Source organism: Lipophrys pholis (genome assembly GCF_963383615.2).
Source record: "Lipophrys pholis genome assembly, chromosome: 9".
Taxonomy (NCBI): Eukaryota; Metazoa; Chordata; class Actinopteri; order Blenniiformes; family Blenniidae; genus Lipophrys; species Lipophrys pholis.
This window is the reverse complement of record NC_137639.1, coordinates 16,372,121-16,397,540: the sequence shown is the minus strand read 5'-3', so window position 1 is coordinate 16,397,540 and position 25,420 is coordinate 16,372,121. Positions and strand designations below refer to the sequence as shown.

Below are 25,420 nucleotides of genomic sequence, written 5' to 3'. Positions count from 1 at the left end.
TTCTTATGCAGAATGTTACAAATGCATGATACGTTTTATTCTGTCTAACGAAGAAACCAACCAGAACGAACTCTTGGGAGAGTGCATCCCTTTTCAAAGGCCACATTTGTTTGTTGAACCGAGTTAGCAGTGCTAGCGGGTTAGCAGTTAGCTCATCCCGATGCTAAATCGCCTGTCAGATAGCAACATCACTGTGCAAAACACACTGCGGAGCTCCACAATGGCATAAATACCTTAGCTCTCCAGGAGCTTTTCGACCCCAAAATGTAATAGATTGGTCCTTGGATGATGACCAATCATCCTTGAAGATTTCATACAATTGGGGTGAGTAGTTTTTTGTGAAAAGTTGGTAAAATACATACAAATCAATCAATAAATGAGTAAATAAACGGATGAATAAATACATACACAAATAAATAAATAAATTGATTAATTGATTAATTAATCAGTAAAGAAAGAAATAAGGACAAAAACATAACCTCCGCCTCAACTCACGTTGGTGAAGGTAACAAAGCTGGAGAGAGTACAGCTTTAACCTACAAGGAAAAACAACTGTACTTCAAACCCAACAGGTCACTCTATGAGTCATTGAGCAAGACCCTGATTCTGCTGCTCCCTGTGGCGGCACACTGCGCCCAGCATTTACTGTGAAGGTTAACTAGGATAGGAAATGCAGAGGAGTAATTTCCCCAAGGGGAATCAATAAAGTATGCCTTCTTAACAGATATTACAGAAACACCTAGCCTGCATCAACCCAGTTTGTCCTAAGAACATCAGCACCTGATCATATTGGATTTCTCATCAAGATTATTTCAGAGTACGATAATCAGATTTTTGCTAATCTTGTGCACTGCCCTGAAAGTATATGTGCAAAACAGATTATGCATGACGAGAGTGCCATACAGTGTGTATTTAATGTCTATGAATAATATATAATACTATGGTAAGCCCTTTGTATCCAATTAAAACAGCCAAATGGCAGTCAATAACGAAAGGTGGATTATTTTGGTCTATTTTAGCAGAAACATGGGAAGTTGTGAGGATATCTCTTGTTGTGGCTGAAAGATGGTGGAAGTGATATAATTGTCATAGTGTAACAGAGATTCACATGGCCTTTGTTATGGCCATGTGTCCAAAGATAACCTGATCTGAACGTCTGAAAGTGTTCAGAAAAGGGAGACCACAAGGAACTGTAATGCATTTTGAAATGATGCAACAAAACAATAATTTTCAGATTTCTATGGAGGTAAAAGCCTGCTCCACATCAACTTTCTCAGTCTATTTTATACACTTTGCTTTTTCTCTGAATACAAATGCTACTCGAACAATTGATAGATTTTTTATGCACTTCGATATATCTTTTGAAGGCATATTGTTAGTGTACGTAGATGACAAACAGGATAATGTTATCCTTGCATAATAATATATGTCACACTCAAGTTTAGGAAATTCACATTGCATAGCATAGCAGGGAATAAACCTGTATTAAATAAAAGTCTGTTGGTGCCTTCAGATGCAAGGGACAGGAATGATAAACCAAAAAGGAACAGTCAGGGGAGAGAGCTGGACCTTATAAACACATGGGAGAAGAAGGAGAAGAAGACACAGGTGATACGTGTTGAAACAAGATGGATACAAGTTCACCTGGCAAGGTCACCCTCATGTGAAACAATTGACAAAACACTGAAATGTATTATTGGAAGTTTAGTGCCACTCGACTGAAAACAAAGAGATGCACCATCAGATCAGAATGATGCTGTATATAGGCTGTATATAAACCACTGCACATGTGACCTTTTCATCTGTTGCTGTGGTTTGTGTAAAGTAAAAACTACAGACTGATGATAAGGGATTGAAAGTAAATGGGCATACATGTGGAATTCACTGGAAGTGTATACCTGTTGTAGATATGGATCTAAGGTTGAAATACTTCTTTTATCAAAGAATCCTTTGACATTTGCCAATATGTGCATTCACCGCTACAGTTTGCCTTTAAGAAACGCAGCAAAGAGCAATGTAAGTCTCCAAAGCCTAACAGACGGGGTCCTGTTTGACTATCACTCTCTCCCTCTCTTCGGTTTCTTTTCCTGTCTTCTTTCCATCTCAGTACACCCTAACCGAGCTTCCCCAATGACCCTGAAAATAAACTCAGAAAGGTTAACCTGGCACCTGGCTGCAGTGCATCAGAACACTGGCCTCTTTCTATCCATGAGCGGCAGCAGATGAGGGACTTTAACTGTGCAGCAGAAGGTGTAGTAAGAAATATGTGTGTGGGTATGTCTATGCACGTGGAGCTTGGATCAAAAAGGAATCACTCCAGAGTCAACATTAGAGGTGGCACTTTTGAAGTGCCGGAGCTGATTGTCCCATTTTCTGCTTCCGGCAATCAAGAGAGCTCAGGTAAACCAAAGACGCTGCAACTGCAAAAATTATGAGCTTATTTAGAAGCGGTGAATATTTTATTTTTATTTCTTGACATCATTTGGCATGTTTTATATCACATGCTTATTTTTAATGGCAAATATGAAACGGTCCATAAATATATTTTGTATTAAAAAAAAAAAACAGAAGGGGAAGGGTTTAGGCTGTTTTTCTTTTCCCACCTGTACCTTATACTCTATTTCATGCATTCACCTCCCTCGCGCTGTTCCTCATTCTCCCTCCTGCAGCTGTGTTACAAGTCTTTCTCTCTCTCCACAGGTGTCATTTTTCCTGTTTATTGTGTTTGTGGTTTACACCATGCTGCCATTCTCCATGCGGGACGCCATCATTGCCAGTGTTCTGACCTCTGCCTCTCACACCATTGTGCTAAGCGTCTCCTTATCCAACACAGCTGACCACATGGAGCCCATAGTGTGGCAGGTAAGGTCATCAAACTCTAACATGAATGCTACAGTTGAAATATACGTATTACTGCACAAACAATGCAATGATAATACATACTAAAGTACTTCCAAAAAAACATGCACATGAGGTTGACCTTCAGTCAACACAATCATCACATCTTTTTAAACGAGAATGGACGTTGCACTATTATCAATTTCTACCCTCTTCAGAGAAAAAAAAAATTCGAATTATATTATTATACTTAAGCAAAGATACGGTGTACACTATGAGCCTTCTATAATTCATTCTGCATGAGGAACAGTTTAATATCGCTTATCTTTTTCCCAAGGGTTCGCTAATGGAATAGTCTTCTACAGATGAAGGAGGTTTCCTCCTCTTCCTAACAAAATGGATATTGTTACCACAAAATCTGGTATTTTTAGCAAACAAACAACAAATATGACCTTTAACTAAATCTAATTGAGCAAAACAGGTGAACAATGGAAATTGTGTGTGTGTGTGTGTGTGTGTGTGTGTGTGTGTGTGTGTGTGTGTGTGTGTGTGTGTGTGTGTGTGTGTGTGTGTGTGTGTGTGTGTGTGTGTGTGTGTGTGTGTGTGTGTGTTTTGTACATCATTAAAAGGTCACTTTGTTCCAGCAGTATGGCTGTTAGTATGCTAAAGGTTTAGGCAGTTTTCTTATGTTAACACAGACAATGGCAGACCAGTATCAGGAAGCTAATTATGTGGATAATACATACTTCAATTAATTTAAGCATATCTAAACCTAATTCCTAAAGTCAGTGTTTGTCAGCACTCTGAAGGCTAATGTCAGTGAACGCATGAGCACCATTAATCCAACAGGCATGTCATTAAAGCCAAACCTCGGCATAATGGAGAATTAAAAAAATTTAAGAAGCCCCGATGCACTCATTACTGCCAGCTCTGAAATAATGTTGAGGTTATGTTTACTGTACAGAGAGCACACGTTTTTGTACCATTATAAATCATTTGATGAATCAAATGGGGAGTATAATACCCATTTTTTTCTTTTTACTTTGAAGAATAAAGTATTTGAATTCTTAATGAGGTGATCATGAATTTCTATTTTTAAGGCCCCATTTACATGACGTTTCACACACACGCCCGCAGAGAACAATATGTTGTAAACATTAACAATAGCAGAACACAGATATTAGTATGCACAGACAACGATGTTGGATCGCTATTACGGGTGACTCTCACCTATAAAAATACCAAGTCCCACGAGAATATGGATTGGGAGTCGTGACACTCTGGAGGCAAACATTGTTGCTATTGTCCATCTACTCGCACGTTTGCAGAATAACTATTAATTACTGCGATGGCGTGCATGCGCTGTAGCAGCGTTTCCACTATCTACACAACCACGTTGTCAGAGCGCCGTTAAAAAGTTCCATCTCAGGAGCCGTTTCCAAAAAGTTGTGTTTTCAATGGCACCGAGCTCTGTTGTCGTGTAAACGGACACCCGAAACACAACAAAAGTTTTGCGTATTTTCTTGAACTTTTTTTTAATGTGTTCATAGTTCAGTCACATATATTCACTTATTCATAGTTTGAATTGTAGTGACATAAAAAAAAAAAGAAAAAAAAGAATGAGAAGTGCAGTTTAATTTTTGATCACACATTTGTGCCAATAACATTTTATGAAGGAATTTCTTAGAGGAACTGAAAAAAAAATGGCTCAGTTAACCCAGGATATCTCACTTAAATGTAATATAAAAGGAACAATCACATCAGAGGTGGGGACTTCTGTGACTCACTGACCACAACTTCAACATGTGAATTTAATCAACTTTACATAAAACTCTGTAGAAAGTTGAGACATTTACTTTGATCAGGTGTGTTGAAGCAGAAAGACCCACAATTATCCCAATACCGACTGTGCAACTATGGAAATGTATTTATTCGACACTACCTCCGTCATAAGAGCTCTGTTTCTCCATCCAACAGTTGTTCCTTGGTTGTACCATATAGCAACTGTGAATTATTCAGACAACCTGTTTTTGGATGTTTGCCCATTTTTCTATCATGTAGCATGAACATATGGGAATCTTGGCTTCATGGGGTTGTAAACAAGCAACTGATGTGCCAAATTATTTTGGATATTATCTTTGTTTTTCAGTAAAGATCCCCTATGAAAACACAATGATATAGTTATAATATATGATAGCAGTAGAGAGATACTGAATAAAGGCGTTGACATTAATTGCATATGGCCTGAATATATTTATATAGTACCTGTATTTTGTATATGTACAAATTGTATTCCTAAATATTTTAAACATCAAGGTTGCGAAATGGAGCAATACTATAGCACCCCCCCCCCCCCCCCCCCCCCACCTGCAAAAAAAAAAGCACCTTTACAAGCGTGACTATACATGTATATAAACTATCAAATGTTCACCAGCTTGTGCATTTTGTCTTGAATATATTTATGTATTTGCAGCACAGAGCAAGTGTTTGATTGACAGCTAGTTGACAAACAGTTTTCATATCTTAGGAGGGGGCGGGATGTTTGTAATTTTGTTTGAAATGGAAATTCAAACCAGTTGACTGTATGACAAATCAAATTTGTGTTATCTCATTTGCCCCCTTGTGATGTGTTGGAGACCCATTTTATATTATTGTGTTACATTATTTGAAGTTTCATCCTCAGATGAACCCACAGTCTCAGTCTAGCCAGCATTTACTTGGATGGCTGATGTCTTCAACAAGGCTGAGTTACCTTCCTGCTCCATAAAAGGGGTTGACACAGCATCACTTTTCATTCCGTTTTCACTTCCCTCACGTGCCACTCCGATCAGCATGGCAACGATCCCAAAATTAACCAAAAAAACCAGAACATAGCGATCGCTTCCTGGTACTGTCAAGAAAAATATGCCGTTTTTGAGGATCTATATTTTATATAAGATATTTGGATCTGCACTTAATGTTTAATGGTTTAATAAGTGAGATGCCCACCAGAATTTGGTAATCATCCCAAATGGAGTGTTAGGAGTTCACTTTCTTACTTTGAGTGCAAGTTGAGACATATCCTCTTGGATTTCAGTTTTCGGTACAACCCAACAACCTACATTCAGATGAAAGTGGTCATCAACACCTGGCATCCATTTTCAGCAAAGTGTAGACTTGAAAGAAGTGTATTGCACAGCCATGACACAGTAAGATGGCCGAGCAAGCGAGCCTGAGCTTTATCATTATGGTCACAAAGTATCAACTAATACCCCCTCAAGATTTTCTACCATCTGTCCAGTAGCTACACCACGTTTCCTGAACATGGCAGTGAAGCCCTGTAGGTAACAATCATGACCTCTCTGTGCTCTCTGCTTTCGACCACTTTCCTGTCATTAAAAGACAGCAGCATCTCCTTTGCGCCCTCTTTCTGAGTCTCAACAGATGCGTAAGGCTCTTGGTGATGATGGACTTGGCACATGGTCTCCAAGAGTAGAGCTGGTTGTCACTGCAAAACATGCGTTTCGCTGAAAATCTGTCATTCCCATGTCAGTGGATGAGGGCATCATGAGGGCAAGAGGTTCCGTAATAAGCAAATACAATCTTCTGCAAATGCACTGGCGATGAATAAGAATTGCTGAAGCTGAGATAAAAGTCACAGACCTTTACTTTCAAGCTGAGTGTTATGACAAAAAAAAAATAGATTCCATTAAAGGTATTTTTGGAGTCTTTACCTCTAATGCAGAGTCTTTTATGCCTCATCACTTCACCACAACACAGGCATCCTGATGGTTGGGGTCAAATCAAACAATGTGCATTTGTTTACTTTCGTACACTTCTCTGCATGTCACCAGGGGCGTTTTGCTTTCTACATATAAAGCACATCATTGACAGCTTGAATTTTCAAAAGCTACCTTTTTAATTTCCTCCTGACTTTGAGAATATTTCCTTTTTGAATAGTGTGGTTTTCCTGTGCAGGTACGAACGAGTTAATGCCAGATTGGTTGCTTCCTTGCATCCTTCTCCTCTGTGTTTTTTTTGGCAGGAACCTATTTCTGTTCCCTCTTTTGTTTCAGGACGGGCTGATGCTGATGTTCTGCTCTTTAGATATGATTATTGAGGTTGGGTGACAAGATGCTCTCAGGCTCCTGGTTTCTTGTCAACCCGTTGCCAACGTGACAGTTTGCAACACGGCAGCGTGCTGTTTAATCAGTTGGCAAATTGTCTGTCACACTTTTGACGATACACTACCTGATACACACCCAATTAATTGCCTCCGGTTGTACAGTGATGGGGATTTTTTATTTATTTTTTTCATCAATGCAGTTGTGTAAATGACTACCGAACTACCTTAAAATACAAACTCAGTATGTTGACAATATGCAGACTATATGACTTAGAGGAGCTCTCCAGTTAAGGTTATGATTATTTCACATAGATATTTACAGAATTTAAAAAAACTTAGTCTCTCCCTATATTTTGTGGAGTCATGAAAAATGCATATATGTGTAAGCAAAATCATAGCTATTTAATGCTTTTTTTCCTGCTTAATTTACATTCAGCCTTCTGACTTTTTGTTCGTTTTGTTTTGTTTTGTTTGGCTGCACTCAAACATGAGCTGAGATTTTCCTTTTAAAAAAATGCAGGTGTGTCATCCAGTTGATGACACATTCATATGAATGTAGATGCAGTAGCCTTCGAAATATACAGCATTGCAGGTATTCCAACATGAATTGACTTCTTCAACATACTGTTGGCACATATTAATATGATCGCTCAGTGATAACTCTCAGTCTTTTCATAGCTGGGATTGTATTCATTCTGGTGGTTATTAACACCAGAATGTCTAATGCATGTAAAGAAGAATGCACATACTCACATATGACATTCACTCTGCATTCATTGTGTGGTCACATGTGCATTTATTTAATCAACAGCTTGTTAAGCAGCAAGAAAAACTTTATTTAGTTAGATTATTCAAGTGTGGCCACAAACTGCCCAGGGGGCTATCGAGAGAGAAGGAATCATGCTGACATTCTCACTGTGTCAAGTCCATTACATTTTACAATGCTGGCTCATTGGATTACTAATGAGCCTGCTTTGATTTATTGAAGAGGTGAAAGCCAAGCTGGATCCAAATTCCTGCGATTGCAACATTTAGAAATACTTTGTCATGTGTGAACTTTGTTATTGATGCACAATAGCGTTTTTGCAGTTTTGCTTCATAGAGGCATGTGATCATATTTCAAAATGTTTCTGTTGTCATCGGGCAACTCGGCATTAAAACAAAACTTTTACACAATTCTGCTCACTGTTATATTTATACTATGTTAGTAGTAGTATGAATTAATTAGTCGTTGTGATAGTCATTTTTTAATATAAGGCTATTTAAAGAATAATTTGGACACATTCTTTGATAGTTTTCTTATTCTTTTCTAGAAATCATTTTGAACTGTTTTGATGACTTAAGAGAACAATCAAGGACTGACTGAGACAAATACGAAGAGTTTTCAGTCCACTGACTCACGCCAAGAAATTCATTGCGCAGGAATCACCTGCACACTGTTGCAACTCGTCTTCGTCGGCACATGGTTTAACAATAACAGCAAAAATAGTCGTCATCGAGCTAAACTCTCTGATGTAGATGATTCCAGATTCCACCAGCAGGGCTTAAAACCCGTGAGAGGTCACGCTCCCCTAACCCTGCTGTTATCTGTAATTGAGTACCAGCAAGGTGCAAATGATGTGCATAGCCTGTGTGTTCACACAACTGACCTTTGAGATTGTTGAGAAGATGTCTGGTCACGTCTGTCAGCTGATATAGCAACACCCACGTTTAAGTGAGTGTGGTATACTGAGCACTGAAAACACAATATGCATCAAATCAAGTGTTTTGGAGTTTATTGATCCCCCCCCCCCCCCTCTGGATAAGGGTAACGTCACTATTAAAGATTATATGTATTTGTTTTTGTACAATTCCAATGAAACAACCCCCACCCCCAAAAAACAGTTTTTTGGGGAAAAAAAGACAAAAACCTATTTTTTGAGGAGTCAAATCACACTTCCTAGAAATATAGACCTAGGATAGCAGACATATCCTTGGCGACTCAGATGCTGTCATATACCGTATTGTTACATGTACAATATGCTTCAAGGTCTACAATGTTCTGATGATGTAATGCTATTTATCGAGAAATCATCAAGTATGTTATTCAACTTATGTGCTACAGAAAAGCCCTTTTTAAAGTACCTTACAAAAGCCTTTATCTTCTTTTGTGTTTGCTTTCACTCGTCTGCGTTCTGTTCTGAACCCTCTTCTCTGGACACTGCCCCGCAACACGAAGTTCAGACTATTTTGTCAGTCTTTTTATTGAAACCAGGCGCTGGCGAACAAAACCAGCCTTGTGCACATTTTAATTTGTAGAAAAATACCTACGGCTTTGTGTCTTCTTTCAGCATTTGGAAATGTGCAGGGGAGAGATAATAAACTCAGCACAGGCCGGTGAGAAGGACATCTGTCCCAGATACAGTGAATACAGGTGAACAGAAGCACAGCCAGCAGGAACACACTCATGTATTTGGCCTCTGACCCTGATGTTTGCTTTGAACGGATATAAAGCAGTGACAGGCACATCATTGATGTGTTCCTAGTGTTTGATGTGTTCTTTAATCATACAGGACAACTTCATTTGTCCGTATATAGTCTATTACTGCTCAGAGTGGTTGAGACTGGTTTTTATTACATGGCGGTTCTGAAGAATGCTGATGAGAAAACATCGCCTCAATCAAAATCTCTTCATTTTTTCTTCCGCTTAAAACATTTTCACACTTTGAACAACTACAGGGTGGTGTGCTTCTAGACTGAGAGTGAAAAAGAAAAGTCGGGAGTCAAAGTTTTAGAAATTAGAGGCCGTTAAGAGGACAGTGTATAGGCGGGGAGGGACAGGTGGGGAATACTTTTACAACGCAGTGGCTGTAAATGTTTAGATTGTTAGAAGTTTCAAAATATTGAGACCAAGGTTATCTTAGCTGGTCTTTATGCATTCACCTACTGTATCATCACAGGCTGCATCCTGTCATAATTGTTTCTATAATAGGGCTACTTTTATAGTGCTCCTATGAGTTATGCATGAGAAAATCAGGGCATGTTTAGAAATGGAAATGAACAGAAGAGACTAAACCTCTCAGCGATTGTGCACAGCAGCAGTTTGCTGTTTTGTATTGTGGATTTTTGGAGAATTATACAGAATGAAGGTAGGACAAGGTTACTTGTATGATTGGGGTTTTATCATCAGGTTTATTTTCTGTTTGTAAGGACTGTGCCTCAAAATGAATCACTGTACGCAATACAGCATTGCTATCTTGCAAACACTCTAAATTTTCTATTCTCTGTGTCGACACAAAAAATCCAAATGTATTTCGTCATTGAAAGTAGTGGGACAGTGAAAATGGGTTTTGCATGAGGGTCGTGATTAAGTTGCCACAATGACCCCAGTTTTTAATGTTCAGTCTTTCACATATGATTTGAATACACTATGAGCTTTGTCACCAAAATTATTACATTTTTAATCGCAAAGTCTTGTATTTTTGTTCTCCATAACAACACTAATCAAGGCACGTTCGGTCTTCCTGCTGTGCGATCAACTCCAGAGAAATTTGCTAATCCAGACAAAGCTTTAAGTACACGATTAGTCACTGCATGGGTTTATTTAAGACTTATTTTTCGTCTCTCTTTTACCTTGTTTCCTGATGAACGCGAAGTGAAAAATACATGACTATTTTTAGGAAATCACTGAGCAGGGCCAGTGTCGAGTTCTATATCCTCACATCGCTTTGTGTGTTTCCTCTGGATGAGAAATCTTCTCCAGCCTTCAGTTTGTGCAGACAATTTCTTTTAGATTACTCATCCCCAGTGAATGAAATGAAAGCTGCATATTTATGTGCCACTGTGCATTTAAGTAGTGTCACTTCACGATGATCGCTTTATTACTTTCTTTTCCAGTTTTAGCACTTTATCTCAAACCTTGGATCTGTGTCATGACAACACGTTACTTCAAAAACCTGTCACTGTTTTCACAATGGAACAGGAACAAAAATACAGTTTGACTTCCTTTTACAGACTGAATAAAGGTGTATTTGTTTATGTAAAATATAGCTACTAAAAATAGGAGGTGGCAAGCGATAAAGTATTTGTCGCTTGGTTCCTGATTTTTCAGGTATTTGTATTTTACTTATCTGGTTCTATCTTTGGTAACTCTTTACTTTCGGTCCTTACCTCTGAACACAAATATCTCTGATTTCCTGCTCCTTAATAATACATTTATGAAACAGCCTCGTTACTCCAGAGTTACAGTAAGATGATCACAGCATTTAACTGCATTTCCAAAATGGGAGTTTTGAATGAAATGTTTGTAGATTTTTTTTTTTTAATTAATATAGTTGCTGATTGATATATGTACAGCATGTGCATGTGCTCACTGCAACACCATCACCCGAAAAAGACTTCAAGATCATTTCAAAAAAGACAATGTGCATCTATAAAGTTTTTTTTTTTTTTTTTTTTTTTAAGTTTTCTTTACTTTAGAGTAACCTGGGTTCAAATCCAAGTTATAGCGGGAGGGGCAATCAGCTTGAAGTCAAGTCTACAGTGACTTGCTATGGAGATACTACTACCTTTGTACTTGAGTACATCTTAGAACTTGCACTTTCTGTTTTATTGAGTATTTCTATCATTTAAAGAATGAATGCTGGGGAAGAAATTGCCTTCCTGAGATGGTTTGTTTCATTCATTGTTTTAATAGACACCAATATTGGAATTATACAATATGTTATTACTCTTATAAATATGTCCAGTACATCTGATATTCATTCACCCATGAACACCAACATACTTTCATATCATTGCTGTAGAATATATCTAATTGATACCAGTTCTACATGTCTGTGTTCTACTCCTGCACAGATTTTGGCCAATGTTATCATTTTCATGTGTGGCAACATGGCCGGGGCATACCACAAGCACCTGATGGAGCTGGCACTCAAACAGACTTACGAGGACACCTGCAACTGCATCAAGTCCCCTATTAAGCTGGAGTTTGAGAAGCGACAGCAGGTAAAATAATCAATAACCATTACTGAGCAGAAAGTGAAACAAGCGAGCAAAAGTCATACAGCAGCGCAAGTAGAAGAATCTGTCCCAGTCACGATGACGGTGAATACAACGAGTTTTAGATTTAAAACAGAAGCTCGGGTATTAATTAGATAAACACGCAGTTCAGTTTGTTGATAAAACAAAATAGATCAGGTTTGGAATCGGATTTCTCCGTTTGTTTCATTCAGCTAATGGGACATTGCAATCATTTATGCAACTTTGATATATAAAAAGTTAGACCAGTTGAAACAGTGTATTACATAAAACATACTTCCTATATTTTTGGCCATATTCTACTTAAAGCTTCAACAGTGGTGTAGTGGCTTGCAATATCTCCTCACAGTGAGTGCACCTCTGGTTAGAGTCCATGCTTGAAGGCCTGCCTCGGAGGAGTTTGATGTGTTTATGCGTGTGTGCGTGTGTTTTTTTTTTCCTGGGCGGTCTGTGTTAGATAAATGGACTGTAGGTGTGAATACAAGTGTGTTTGTCTGTTGGGCTGGTGACCGGTTCAGGTAAAACGCCGCCTTTTGCCAGGATTAGCTCTGCAACTCGAAACTTGGATAAAGAGGCAGAAATGATAGATTGATAAATGGATGAATGTTCTGCACTGATTGGATGATTGAATTGGTGCAGCTGCTGTCCTGCCATGCAGTTTCATCATGTGCGATATTAGCAAGGTGTTGATGAAGGCTTGCTGATGTGAGATTCTGGGAAGCAGCCAGCTCGTTGCAACAGCTGCCGGATTTACTTGGGGAGTTATTTTGTCAGATAGAGGTAAATCCAGCTGTTGTTCCGAGAACTGGGGCTTTTGGTGGAGCTGGTTTTTCCCTCTGTGAAATCAGCTTGCGTTGTTTGAAATGCCACGAGCGAGGCTGGAAATGTTGTGGGAGGAGCAGGTTTTTTTTGTTTTTTTTTTCAGTAGCCCTGGAGTGCTGCTGCTGCCTGTGACAGATGGTAGTAACTGTGCAGAGGTACATTTCTCCTGGGCGCTCAGTGCTCTCATAATATATGCTGTTTGCTGAATGCTTTTATCCAAAGTGCTCGGTACTACAGTGAGTGCATACATTTTCGGTTTGAGTGGCCCAAGTGGGACGATGTTAATTCATCACAAGCCCAAATCCCTGGAAGCCTTTTTTTTTTTTTGGTAGGCATCAGCCTCCACGTAGGATCCTCTGAGTGTGAGCAGTGCAGTGATACGATCAGCAGTTGTCAAGGTGGAAATGTCATTGGATTATTATAAGTGTTTCCTACGATTCTGAACTTCTGCTCACCCCAAGATAAGTTGCTCGCAAGTTGCTTCAGTGTGAAACTTAAACTGAATTCCTGTTAAATTAAAGGAACGGGTGGCACACACATATGAAGATCGTAAGACCGGTCATAACTTTGAGTACCAGGGAGTCAGCCTGACGCACTGTAATGTCTAATTGACTTTCATTTCGCACTTGAAGCTTTAATGGAGGCCACTGAAGGCTTTTTGTCTCTCGTCATCATAGGTTAATATATTAAAAAGTAGATTGACTGAATTCAATTAAATATCCATTTGCTGGAAAATTTGAAAGTTTTTTTTTAGAGACAAGTGAAAGTTCCCAATTGTAATCTTACAACACATGAAGTTTCCTCAAACTCTCTGTCAAATGTGTACATCTGCCATGTCAGTGTTGAGACTGTTCTCCCAGGTATACAATCTGTGCTGACGGTGTGATTTTATTCATTTACTGTGATTTTCATGTGACTTTTTGACATTTTACAGGTTTATTTATGTCCCATGATGTAACTTCTACTCGAAAGGCATCGTGTGAATTTGATGCAGGCAGGACTGCAGATCGTCCAACTTTCTCTCCTTAATTGTGATGTAGCCTTTGTTGCTACAGGGCTAAAATTAGGCTTAAATTCTGAGCACACTTTTTTGTAATCTATTAAATCTTTATGTATACAGCATGTTTAGCTGATACTTTTTTAACCTGTGAATTGCTGTAAAAGTATTATCTTAAATAGAAAAATGTAATTACCACTTTGTTTTTCTTGATTTCAATTGCATTAACTTCTTGTTGTTTATTATCACCTTTAGGAGCGTCTCCTATTGTCTTTGCTGCCAGCTCACATCGCACGTGTCATGAAAGCTGAAATCATTCAGAGACTCAAGGGTCCAAATTTTGGCCAAATTGAAAACACAAACAACTTCCACAATCTTTATGTCCAGAGGCACACTAACGTCAGGCATGTAGTGTTTTTTTAAAAAAAATTTATTTCTGAATTCTCACAAGTAGAGAAGTGTGTGATTAGGGTGTTGAAACTTTTGTAACTTTATAACTTTTTTTTATCTGTAGCATACTTTATGCTGATATAGTTGGATTCACACGGCTGGCCAGTGACTGCTCACCTGGGGAGCTGGTGCACATGCTGAACGAGCTGTTTGGCAAATTTGATCAAATTGCTAAGGTAACGACTTTATTATCTGCTATATTGTATTTCTGAATACATAAAATCATTTTTCTTTTTGACTAATGTATATAGTGTATATCATTGACTGATGGCAAAATATTTGCTGCGAACCTAAAATCCCTTAACACTTGACCTCATTATTGACAATGTTTTTTTTAAATATTGTTTTACTATTGCAGGAAAATGAATGTATGCGGATTAAAATTCTTGGTGACTGCTACTACTGTGTGTCTGGCCTGCCCGAGTCGCTGCCGAATCATGCAAACAACTGTGTGAAAATGGGTTTAGACATGTGTGAGTCCATTGAGTAAGTTCCAGCTAAACATTTATTTTTTTAAACTTATATGGTTCTGTTAGTCACACTCTAACACACAGTGTTAAATAGTGTTTCAGCAAAATAATACATGCATGGTTATTTAGCAAGATCGTACATCAGCGATGGATCTTTGTCCACAATAACCTTTAACTTTTGATACCCGACAGGAAGGTACGAGTTGCCACAGGGGTCGACATCAACATGCGTGTCGGCGTCCATTCTGGGAACGTCTTATGTGGTGTCATTGGACTTCAGAAGTGGCAGTATGACGTGTGGTCACATGATGTCACACTGGCTAACCACATGGAGGCAGGAGGTGTACCAGGGTGAGTGACAAAGTCTGAGAAATTAATCTTAATTTGCACTTTATGTTCCCTGAGGAAAACCAAAATGTGTTTATGTTCATAGTAATGGATTGAAATCTTTAAATCCAGGCGAGTCCACATCACATCGGTGACACTGGAGCACCTAAATGGTGCCTATAAGGTGGAAGACGGGGATGGACAAGAAAGAGATCCCTACCTAAAGGAACATGAGGTCATCACCTATCTGGTCATTAACCCAAAGGTGCTGTACAAAACACATCACAGAGTTGTACTGGGGGTTGAGAGAAATGCTGTTGGATCACTTGATTTCCGTGTTTGTCCAGGTGGAGCGTCGGAGCCCACAGCATCATTACCGACCCAGACACACTCTGGATGGCGCGAAGATGAGAGCTTCAGTCAGGATGACACGCTACTTGGAGTCATGGGGAGCCGCCAAGCCCTTTGCCAACCTGCACCACAGAGACAGCATGACTAATGAGAACGGGAAGATCAACACTGCAGTGTGTAATGTTTTTGCTGCTCTCATGTTGTGATTTAGGGCATGAAAAGTTCATGCGAAAGAGATAACCTCCCTCTCTCCTGCTTTGCTTTCAGGATGTGCCTATGGGGCAGTATCACTTCCAGAGGAGATCAGAGAGGCAAGCTGCTCACTTTACAGCATCATTTCTTACAGGATTATTCTTTTTCTTTTTATCACACAGACAAAAAATGTGATGTTTAATAAAACTAGATTTTTGCTTAAGGCATTGATGACTTTGAATAGGATCCCGTGAACTTTAAAAGATGTTCTCATACTTGCCTCATACCTTTTGTTCCTTGTTGAAGGACAAAATCTCAAAAGAAGAGATTTGAGGAAGAACTTAATGAGAGGATGATCAGGACCTTTGATGGGATAAATTCACAAAAGTAAGCATGCATATGTAAAGGTACATTATTGTTTCTCTTTTTTTTGTTGCTGTTTTTTGATCAATATCAATGTCTTAATGAATCCAGACAGTGGCTCAAGTCTGAAGACATTCAGAGGATATCGCTCTTCTTTCACAACAAATCCTTAGAGAAGGAGGTAAGAAACTATATCAGCAAATCAGTTCTTTTGTCCCTTTCTGTGGGATAATGTTGGTGCGGTTGTCACAAAGGATGCGTATTGTTAGAGAGCGTATTGTTGGTGCCCGTTCTGTTGCTCACTTTCCTCTGAAGCCCTGTAAATCATGCAGAGATGTGTCGTGCCTCAGTGTGCAGCCGAGAAGTTTCTGAAGTGGCTCTGTTATCGGCTTTCAAAAGCCTTTTGTTGATGTCTAACCTTCTCCTCATCTTTTTAGTACAGAGCAACAACCTTGCCTGCCTTCAAGTATTACATCACCTGCGCCTGCCTGATATTTTTCTGCATCTTTATCGTGCAGATACTCGTGCTGCCAAAGTACGTGATTGTCCTTTTGTTTTGGCTCAATACTAATGAGTTAACATGTATCGGTTCTGTGAGCACAAATGCATATCGATTCTTATCAAATATTTAAAACTCTGCTTGTGTTTTTGTACCTTGATAAGTCCATTTTCAAAAACCAGATATATATATTTTTTTTGGAGCACAAGTATATAAACTGAGTAATCGTTAAATCTGAGGGGGGATTTGGGTTTATGTTTAAGTCTTACCTTTTTCATTTCTAAAGTTTTGTTGTAAACCCGATTTTATTATTCCAATTTTATCTAAAATGTCACCGTGTTTTATACTAATATTTTTTCAAACAAACAATTACAACAAGAAAGATGGTGTTGATCTGAAAAGAAAGAAAAGTTGACTGTCCCCTTTAATCATGGCTTGAGATTGGTGCCAGTCTTGAATCTCACCATATGTATGCCTATTTTGTAGGACAGCTGTCTTGGGAATATCCTTTGGAATGGCTTTTCTCATCCTTTCCTTGATCCTCTTCATATGTTTCATCGGACACTTCCTGGTAAATGGTCTTTTTCTCTCAATTAATTTACTACAAGTATGATTATTTCAGTCCACTTTCATTAAAATCCAATCGAGATGTCCTGACTGCCTAATGGAGCTCTTCTGGCCTTATCCTAAAACTATACCACAGGCACAGGAGTGGCTCAAGTGCCCCTGTGGAAGCTTAACAGCCCATTAAAAGCCCCTCAGGTGAACAGAAGTAGCACTCTTGTGTGACCTTGGAGGAAAACGTAATCAATTTCTCTACTGGCTCACATGTCCCGTGCTGGTCTGTGCTTTTCTAAATTCTCTTTCTTAATTTCCACCTCCATGAATATGAACAAATTCAACTGTGTAAAATGAGATTTCTTTTATTGTACATCTTAATAATTGCCGAATTTATTTTAGTACACGAACATATTATATTTAGCATGTCATACATTTGTGAGAATATAAATTTTGGAAAAGGTTACAACCATTTCTCCAATGTCCCTGACACATTTGATAAAGTTTAAGTCCTCCTAAAATATGCCTGGCAGTCAAATTGGCCCAAAAACGTTTCGAAAGAACAGAGCAATTTCTGGAAATGTCTAAATAACTGCAAGAAGATAAATACTGACTTCAAGTCCCTCTTTAATACTGTCAAGTAAAAATAAATGCAAAGCCATAATAAGGAGGAACAATGAGAGGAAAAAGAAATGAGCATTAAAACATTAAAGGTGCTCGATGTCTGATTTTTAATTCTTTGATGGTGAGGATGCAATGTTTGCTTTGGAAATTCCCTGTGGATGTTTCTTGAGACTCAGAAACCGAACCCAGCACTCTGCCCCTAAAGCTGAGAGGCCCCCTGCTGATATGTGTCAATGTTGTTTCATACTGCTGAGCTTTGGCTTTACTTTTTGAACGGTTGGATGAGTATGTTTTGCTGCAATTTCTATAGAGAAATAATCTAAATCAGCGACAAGCTAATGATTTTTTGTTTTTTTCTTCTTCATTTAATTGGAAACAATTGGCTCTGGGATACAAACACACACCTCTTTCTTAGATGGGATTTGCAGAGGAGGTGTCTTTTAGTGTGAAATAGCACATTCATTTCCTTCACTGCAGCCTTGAGTCAAAAGAGAAGATCATTGATGAAACAGAGGTGAACAAACTGAGTATGACTGAAAGCTTTATGATTGTTGAAAATCAGCTGACTAACATAGAACAGGTGAGCAAACTAAGTTAAATCCTGGTTTAGATAGTCTGCCTTTATGTGCTTGAGAGATGAGGGATTTTTAGTTTTTTTGCATTTCCCCCGTAACTCTCGGTTTGAGTCCAGTGGGCGCTTTTCTGTGTGCCTGCATGTTCTCCCTGAGTATGTGTGGGTTCTTCTCCAACTGACAAAAAAATGTGCATTTGAGGATAATTGATTGACTCTGAATTGTCCACAGATGTGAATGATTGTCTCTTGGACTCGTAGAGATCTGTTGCCCTTTGTCTGGGTTTTGCTGTATAAAGTCATAAAAACAAATAGACGGATGCCAAATTAAAACGAGACTGACAAAGCAAATCTTTAAAAAAAATCCTCCTAATCTAGCCAGTTGTATTTTCTGCTGGCTGTGTGACCCCACATCATGTTTCTTCAACCCCTCCGGCACTTTTTCTTGGTTTGTTTTAAGTCTCATTTACATGTTTCATTCGAGCCCTGTCTATTGTCATTTTAACCACTGCACTGAGACAAATTAGAAAATATCATGCACATGTCTCAGTTTCAGTACAAAATGATAACCCCGACCTTCACCGATGCTCATAATGGTCTGCCATCCTTAGTATAGTGTGTTGTAATCCACACCCCTGAGACATTCAACTGTTAAAGCCACTCAGCCTCAGCTATGCTTAGATATTGCTCTGAGATGATCAAACTAATAATTTAGGTTTATTTTGTCTCCATGTTTCAATATGAAACACATTATGCTGCAGTATTACTGTAAGAAGCAAATTAATTGACTGTAGTGACCTTACGAGCATCTGCAGAGGTCCAGCATGTTTTTATACGAGCATTAATAGAAACCCAGTTTAGAAAGATACTGAAATAATGATGCAGTGCTTTTCAGCTTTATCAAGCAAATTAGTACACTTAACTGAACCAATGAAGGAAAGTTAATCATAAAGAATACATGCATGAACTCTTGTGTTTACTATTTGGACATGAGCTTTTGTAGGGGATTTCTAGAATTCTAAATACTTTATGACAAATGTAATAGAAACACAGCTGTGTTTTGTCTCTTCCTTCCTCTGTTGGTGCACCAACACAATTGATTTATTCATTTCTCTTTAAAATATGACAAATATTATTTTGTTTTAGTATTAAAAAGTGTTTTAGTATGTGTATTGAAAAGTAAAAAAAAAAAAATTAAGTAGAAGAACTCTATAAAGGGTTTGAAAAAGAGCTCATTAAGGTTGTCACACGTGGAACAATATGAGGAACTGTATTGTGCACCTTTTCCTTATTTATCCATCCATCTTCTTTATCCGCTTTGTTAAAGGACACACAATCAAACATGCAGTCAATTTAGAGTCATCACCTACCTAACACGCATGTATTTAGACTTTCAAAGATGGTGGGGGAGTACCCAGAGACAATCCACAGGAAGAACATGCAATCACTGAAAAACAGTTCACAGTGACCTTTTCCACATGATTTCATTCATGATGGATTTAGAAATGTAACACTGCATGCCTTCCATATGATAGAGGGCCACTCTGTATAACTGTTTGGCTCTTCAACTTGTTAATTGGCACTACTGAGGCAATTTAGTCAATACTTTTCGTGTGTTTGTGTGTGTGTGTGTGCGTGTGTGTCAGCTCAGTGGTGGGTCTTCAGTCTGTTTCCTCTGTGCACAGTGACTCTGCTGCACCACATCCTGGCTCCTAAGTCCTCTTGTCCTGTGAGATTCTTATGTTTGTCTGTTGTTGTGTCCCTGCAGCACTGCAGTAAAAGCGCCTCGACTTCTTGGATGTGGCTGCTGAGGTCATCAGTCATTATTGCCAACAAGCCATGGCCCCGCATCACTCTCACCATGACAACCACAGCTCTAATACTCATAATGGCAGTCTTCAACATGGTAAGCTATTATGTTCAGGTACACCACTCAGGGAAGGAGAAAGCATTGTAGGAGCGTCTCCAGGAGCAAAGTATCCCTCAGATAACACTTGTGTTATTAAATGCAAACCAATTAGTATGTAATGGAATATATATTTATGTTGCGCAAACATAACTATCAGCAGGGACTTTCTTTTTTTGGGGGGGCAAACCTAAATCAGAATTTCTGGAAATGCTGCTGTCATATTAGTTTGTGTAATTTCAATTAAATGAAGGAACTTGTCAGAGGAGCTAATGTGCCTCGGTCCTCATAGTTGGAGACTGCAAGAGCATGTTTTCTGAGTGCAGTATTGATTATTGTGGTTTGTGCTTACTTTGTTTACTCACTGTCAGCTATATTGGATATTCCACGATACAATCACCTGCAGAAAAACACGTATGTTAGATTGCTTTTTTTCACGTGTCTGTCTAGCTGGCTTTCTGCCCTGCACTGTATAACAGTCCAAACATCATGTGCACAGAGTGATAAAGAATGAGAGTGTATTGCATCTTTAATGTTATTTGGCTCTTCTTCATTGATCTGAACATTTATTAGATTAAGGTTTATTTCTGTAGAGCAAAAAGAGACCAAAAAAAAAAAAACCTAAAGGAGGAGGGCTTAAGGTAGAATGGTAGCCTGGGGCTTGAAAGGAAGCTGCATGATAAAGCACAATGTCAGGACCCCGGTTCAGACCTTCACACGAATCGATTCCAGAGATTATAATCGTGTTTTGCGTCTGACGTGGGTCAGTCGCTCAAGGCGGATGAACCAAATTAACTTGGCTTTGCTCAGTGGGGCAGCCAATCCTCATTTTATCCTGCAGGTTCACTTTAAAGGACACTATTGAATGGTTGTCACCAATGGCCTCTTATCTAACAAGGTTCTATGTTCCCCCTGCGAGTTTAATGCAGACGAGCTCATCTTTTTACATGCTGAAGCCAGCAGACAGTGTTTTGCAAAGTGCACATACACTTTGTGATTTGTTTTCAGTGGTGAAATGTAGTGGAACATTTCATGGGACTTCTTTAAAAAGAGACAAAGACAGGGTTTCTTTTCATGTGTCTCCCACCCCCCCCCCCCCCCCCAGTTCTTCTTAGAAGACAACGTGCAGCCTCCAGTTCCTGTTCACAATTCATCCAATGAAACACTGTTTTACTCCAACGGGCAACTAATCACCATTACTGGCAAAAACAATTTCTATCTTCCAGTAAGTGAAAACAAACATTTTCATTGTCATGTTTATTTTTATTTTTTATTTTTTTAACACTGGTAGTAATCAACAAACCCTCCTGCCTCTTGTCCTCTCTAGTATTTAATTTACAGTTGCATCCTGGGCTTGATTTCTTGCTCAGTGTTTCTGAGGATAAACTACGAGCTGAAGATGATGATTATGCTGGCGGCGTTGGTGGTCTACAATGTCATCATCCTACAAACACATGCCTCTCTGCTGGATGAATATAGCAGATTCCTATACAAGACGGAAATCCTGGACAGGTAGGTTTCACTACCTTGGACAGAAACTAAGCTGATAACCAAACTAAAGTCTGCTTTGGGTGCTGTATGGCCTGACGGTCTTTTCCCCATATCGCTCTATTTCAGTGAAATACCTGTAATGGGGATTGTGGGTATAAGAGCCAAGAAACAGACATAGAGTCTGAAGCAAAACATGATCTTTGGTAAGGAAAAGTCAAGTGGTGGCACACAAGTACACACCAGTTGTGGGGAAACAACAAAGCACAGCTGAAAGCAAGAGTTAAACATGGTGCAGGTCAAGAGAGTCAAACTCATTTTAGATCAGGAGCCACATTCAACCCAATGGCATGTTGAGTGGGCTGAACCGGTAAAATAGTGCCATAATAACCTTAAAAATTTTAACTTTAAAGTTTATGTTTGTTTTTGCAAAACCAAATTATTAGGAGCAAAAATTGTTAAAAAGTCAACATATAGTGAAACGTCTAAAAAAAACAAAAAAACTTTATTTTAAAACCACTGCATTTGGCATCATCATTTTATGGCAGCATTACTGATATCTTAGATTGAGTCTATGCTATGTCCACTACTCACTAACTTATTATGTTAAAATGTTGATGGCTTCTTTGAAATGATAACAAATTGCTGGGTGGTTTGGTGGCTGGATTGGAGCCCCTTTGCAGTCTGGGTTTTACACACAGGCTTTATGTTTGACACCCTATGTTTTGTTTTCAATGGAGTTTTATTGTATTGTAAATAGTTTTATTGACACAAAACTGGAAAGAAGATGAGTCTTCGTATTGAGGGAGATCTGAAGGGCCAATAACGCTTGAATTCTTCATTTGACCAATAAATGAATACAAAATGTATAGATATAATAAAATGAATAAATTCAGGAACTACTTAAGTAACTACATATTTTAACATGTCAATCTTTTTTGTTAGAGGAGCCACATAGAGTGAAGTTTTTAACAAAGAGATAAGCATTTGCTGTTCTATCTCTGTTCTGTAACGTGTGGGTGCAGTATTTTTCCCTGTTCATTTATTTCTCCCGGGCTTTGGTTGTTCAGTCTGAAAGAAGTCACTTTCAGTCCTCTTTCTTAGCTTTTAAGAAGTTATTTACTCTGTGTGTGTATGCGTGCATGCGTGTGTTTGAGTTGACAAGATTTTGATGGGAAGTTTGGAGTTCAGTTGATTTTCCTGTGTGTGTCTGATAGGATTAAACCATCATTCATGAAATGGATTTATTATTTTTCATTATTTGGGAAAGCTTTATTCATCAATTATTTTTTCTCGGTTGCAGCGATTTGAAGGTGTAGAACTTTCAGCTTATTGTGTTGGTTTTCAACTTCTCTGTAAACACGAAATTAGCGTGTACGGCTTTTCATCTGTGCTGGTGAGTTTACTAACCTCGATTTTGATTTGCTGATGAATCCTGCATATGACTGTTATTGTTTTGGGATGGTAATTGTAAGTGAATGGACTGAGAATTTGTGAAGTTGGTTCCAACCTGCCTCTATTGCCTGACAAGTAAATTGACTACTTCTGACACAAACTGTAATTAATGTTTTCAATAACCCGTACAACCCGACTCATTATAAAACATCGAGTGATTATCTGAGATTAGTCTCTGGAGATGGTTCTGTGTGACTGAAAACAGTAGTTTGGTGTGTCGTTGAGCTTACGTTGAGGAAACGAAGAGACATTACAATCTCAATAATTGGCACACCCTGTGAGATTATACAGTTCATAGTCAAGTACAAGTTGCTTACTCTGACCTCAGTGGTTTTAACACACTTATCCAGCAGTTTGAGATGCCAAAACTCAGATTATTTTTTTGCGCATTGATGTCTGATGGTAAAACAATTATTAATGTTAAATAGATGTCTAATTTTTGCAAAAGGAGACGTGATTTAATTAGTATGTACGTATGTATGTTTTTGCACCCCTTACCCGTTCACCTCATGTAAATAAGTAAGCACAATTAAATAAACTCCACATTCTTAAACCTATAAACCTAAAGAGTATTAGGATCATTGAAACATTTGGAGGTTAAAAAAAATCCTCATGCCTTTGAGAAAAAAAGTCAAAAATGATTGTTGAGATTCTTTTTCTCCATCATGCACTTTGAAAACCAAGTGTACATAGCCAGCACATTGGCTGCTTCCACAAAATGCATTGCAGGCAGTTTAACGAACTGGTGAAACTATGCTTCAGAATAAGCTTTAGCTCATAAACACTGTGCAGTTATCATCAGTACCAGGACTTTGAAGAGACTCTGCAGCCTGCAGCTCTTTGTTGCTCCACACTGACTTCTTAAGGAGTACGAGGGACATCGATCCCTGCAGGGTGCTCATAGACTATTTCTAAAATGTATTATTAATATTATTTAAACAAGAAAATCCGGTGTAAAATAAGATGTTCAGACTCAGAAAGCAACCCTAAATGGTCAGAATTATGTGATTTAATGTGATTATTTCGGCATGCATGGACAAATTATGAGGGATGGACCAATGGAAACGGACCTTATCAGTTTGTATTTAAAAATAAATAAATAAATAAAAAATTGACTTTTTTCTCGAAGTGCATAAGGATTTTTTATTTACCTCCGATATTTTTTTTTTATTCAGTGGCTCTAATACTCTTTCTTAGATGAGGACATGTGCCACCACTTTCAGATATTTTTTCAGGCTTAATATTGACTGAAATCTTATGAACATCAGCACAAATTCAGAGCAGTTTTCTAGTAAGAGCCTCCTGATAGTGGAGTTATATCACTGCTACCAAGATGACACCAATTGAGATACTGTGCACTGTAACTATGCATAAAATAATCTAAGCGCTTCTGAGGCTAAAATGTAAAAGAGTTTAGATTTCTACTTCCACTGAAGGTAAAAACTGATTTATACATATTATAAGATGGTCTTGTTTTTTTTTATTGTTAAATGAAAAATATCTTTATAGTTAATGAAGCAAATGTTGGAGTACACAGTGACTTAAGTGCAGTGACTTGTCATGTCTCGGTGGTGTTTTGATGTAACAGTTTGTGATCGATGCTCTATGCTCCATCTGGATCTGCGGCTCCATCACCGCCCATGCTGTTTCAATAATCTATATTCTGTTTCACACATTGCCAAGTGGCTCTCTGTTCGCTCACACTGTGTGGGAAATGCAATACGACCCCAATGTTGGACTTTTCTGGTGGATGTATCGCGTGTGTCCCGCTCACCATTCTGAGAGCTGCTTACACATTGTGCTGCATTCCTTTTGCGTGATGGTTTTTGGACAATTTCTTTCCAGACCTATCCATCCTCTGCGTGATATTGCTCTTGGTATCACAGGCCTGGTCATCTCCCATGATAAGGATGTCCATCTGCACTCAACCATCTGGGAGAAACGCAAAGTAGTGCCTGTTGAGGGGATCCAGTTAAGGTGGAACAGCCCCTTGATTTCGATGCCCCCCTGGTCACTTCCCATTAGAGGTCTACCAAGCCTCATGCTCTTCCCAAGACTTGCTGAAGAGATTGTCTTCATTGGCTTGGGGTCCCTTCAAAGCAACTGGGCACAAGAGCGTATGTGACTGCTTTACATGCAGTATGTGCCAGGGATATCGAAAAGATGGATTACTATCGCAACACATCCTCAGTAGTGTAAAACTAAGCAGTGTAAACCCAGCTCACATTCTCTATTAATGGGTGAACAATCCAACACTGAATTCTGCTTCCCACGGGTAGAAGCAGACAAAAGGAAGCTAGGAAGAGGATATGTAATGTTTTGCTACCTCTCTGAGGTAAAAGACGCACAAGTGTTGAAACATCACAATCACATTGTTCAACCTGT

The 25,420-nt window shown here is 38.7% G+C and overlaps 1 protein-coding gene across 2 annotated transcripts in view; it reads left to right on the top strand.

The window, feature by feature from the left end:
* Window positions 1-25,420, top strand: part of adcy2a (adenylate cyclase 2a) — a 58,938-nt gene that overhangs the window by 22,027 nt on the left and 11,491 nt on the right. The window contains exons 3-18 of one of the 2 annotated variants that reach the window (XM_080472429.1): window positions 2,701-2,862; window positions 11,780-11,929; window positions 14,037-14,185; window positions 14,296-14,407; window positions 14,590-14,717; window positions 14,894-15,052; window positions 15,161-15,293; window positions 15,376-15,552; window positions 15,647-15,690; window positions 15,878-15,958; window positions 16,046-16,115; window positions 16,372-16,469; window positions 16,920-17,004; window positions 19,955-20,092; window positions 21,198-21,317; window positions 21,420-21,604. In XM_080472429.1, the coding sequence (XP_080328555.1) occupies window positions 2,701-2,862; window positions 11,780-11,929; window positions 14,037-14,185; window positions 14,296-14,407; window positions 14,590-14,717; window positions 14,894-15,052; window positions 15,161-15,293; window positions 15,376-15,552; window positions 15,647-15,690; window positions 15,878-15,958; window positions 16,046-16,115; window positions 16,372-16,469; window positions 16,920-17,004; window positions 19,955-20,092; window positions 21,198-21,317; window positions 21,420-21,604 (1,991 nt within the window). Of the gene's footprint in view, window positions 1-2,700; window positions 2,863-11,779; window positions 11,930-14,036; window positions 14,186-14,295; window positions 14,408-14,589; window positions 14,718-14,893; window positions 15,053-15,160; window positions 15,294-15,375; window positions 15,553-15,646; window positions 15,691-15,877; window positions 15,959-16,045; window positions 16,116-16,371; window positions 16,470-16,919; window positions 17,005-19,954; window positions 20,105-21,197; window positions 21,318-21,419; window positions 21,605-25,420 lie in introns of both variants that reach the window. The other variant, XM_080472428.1, reaches the window with a different exon arrangement.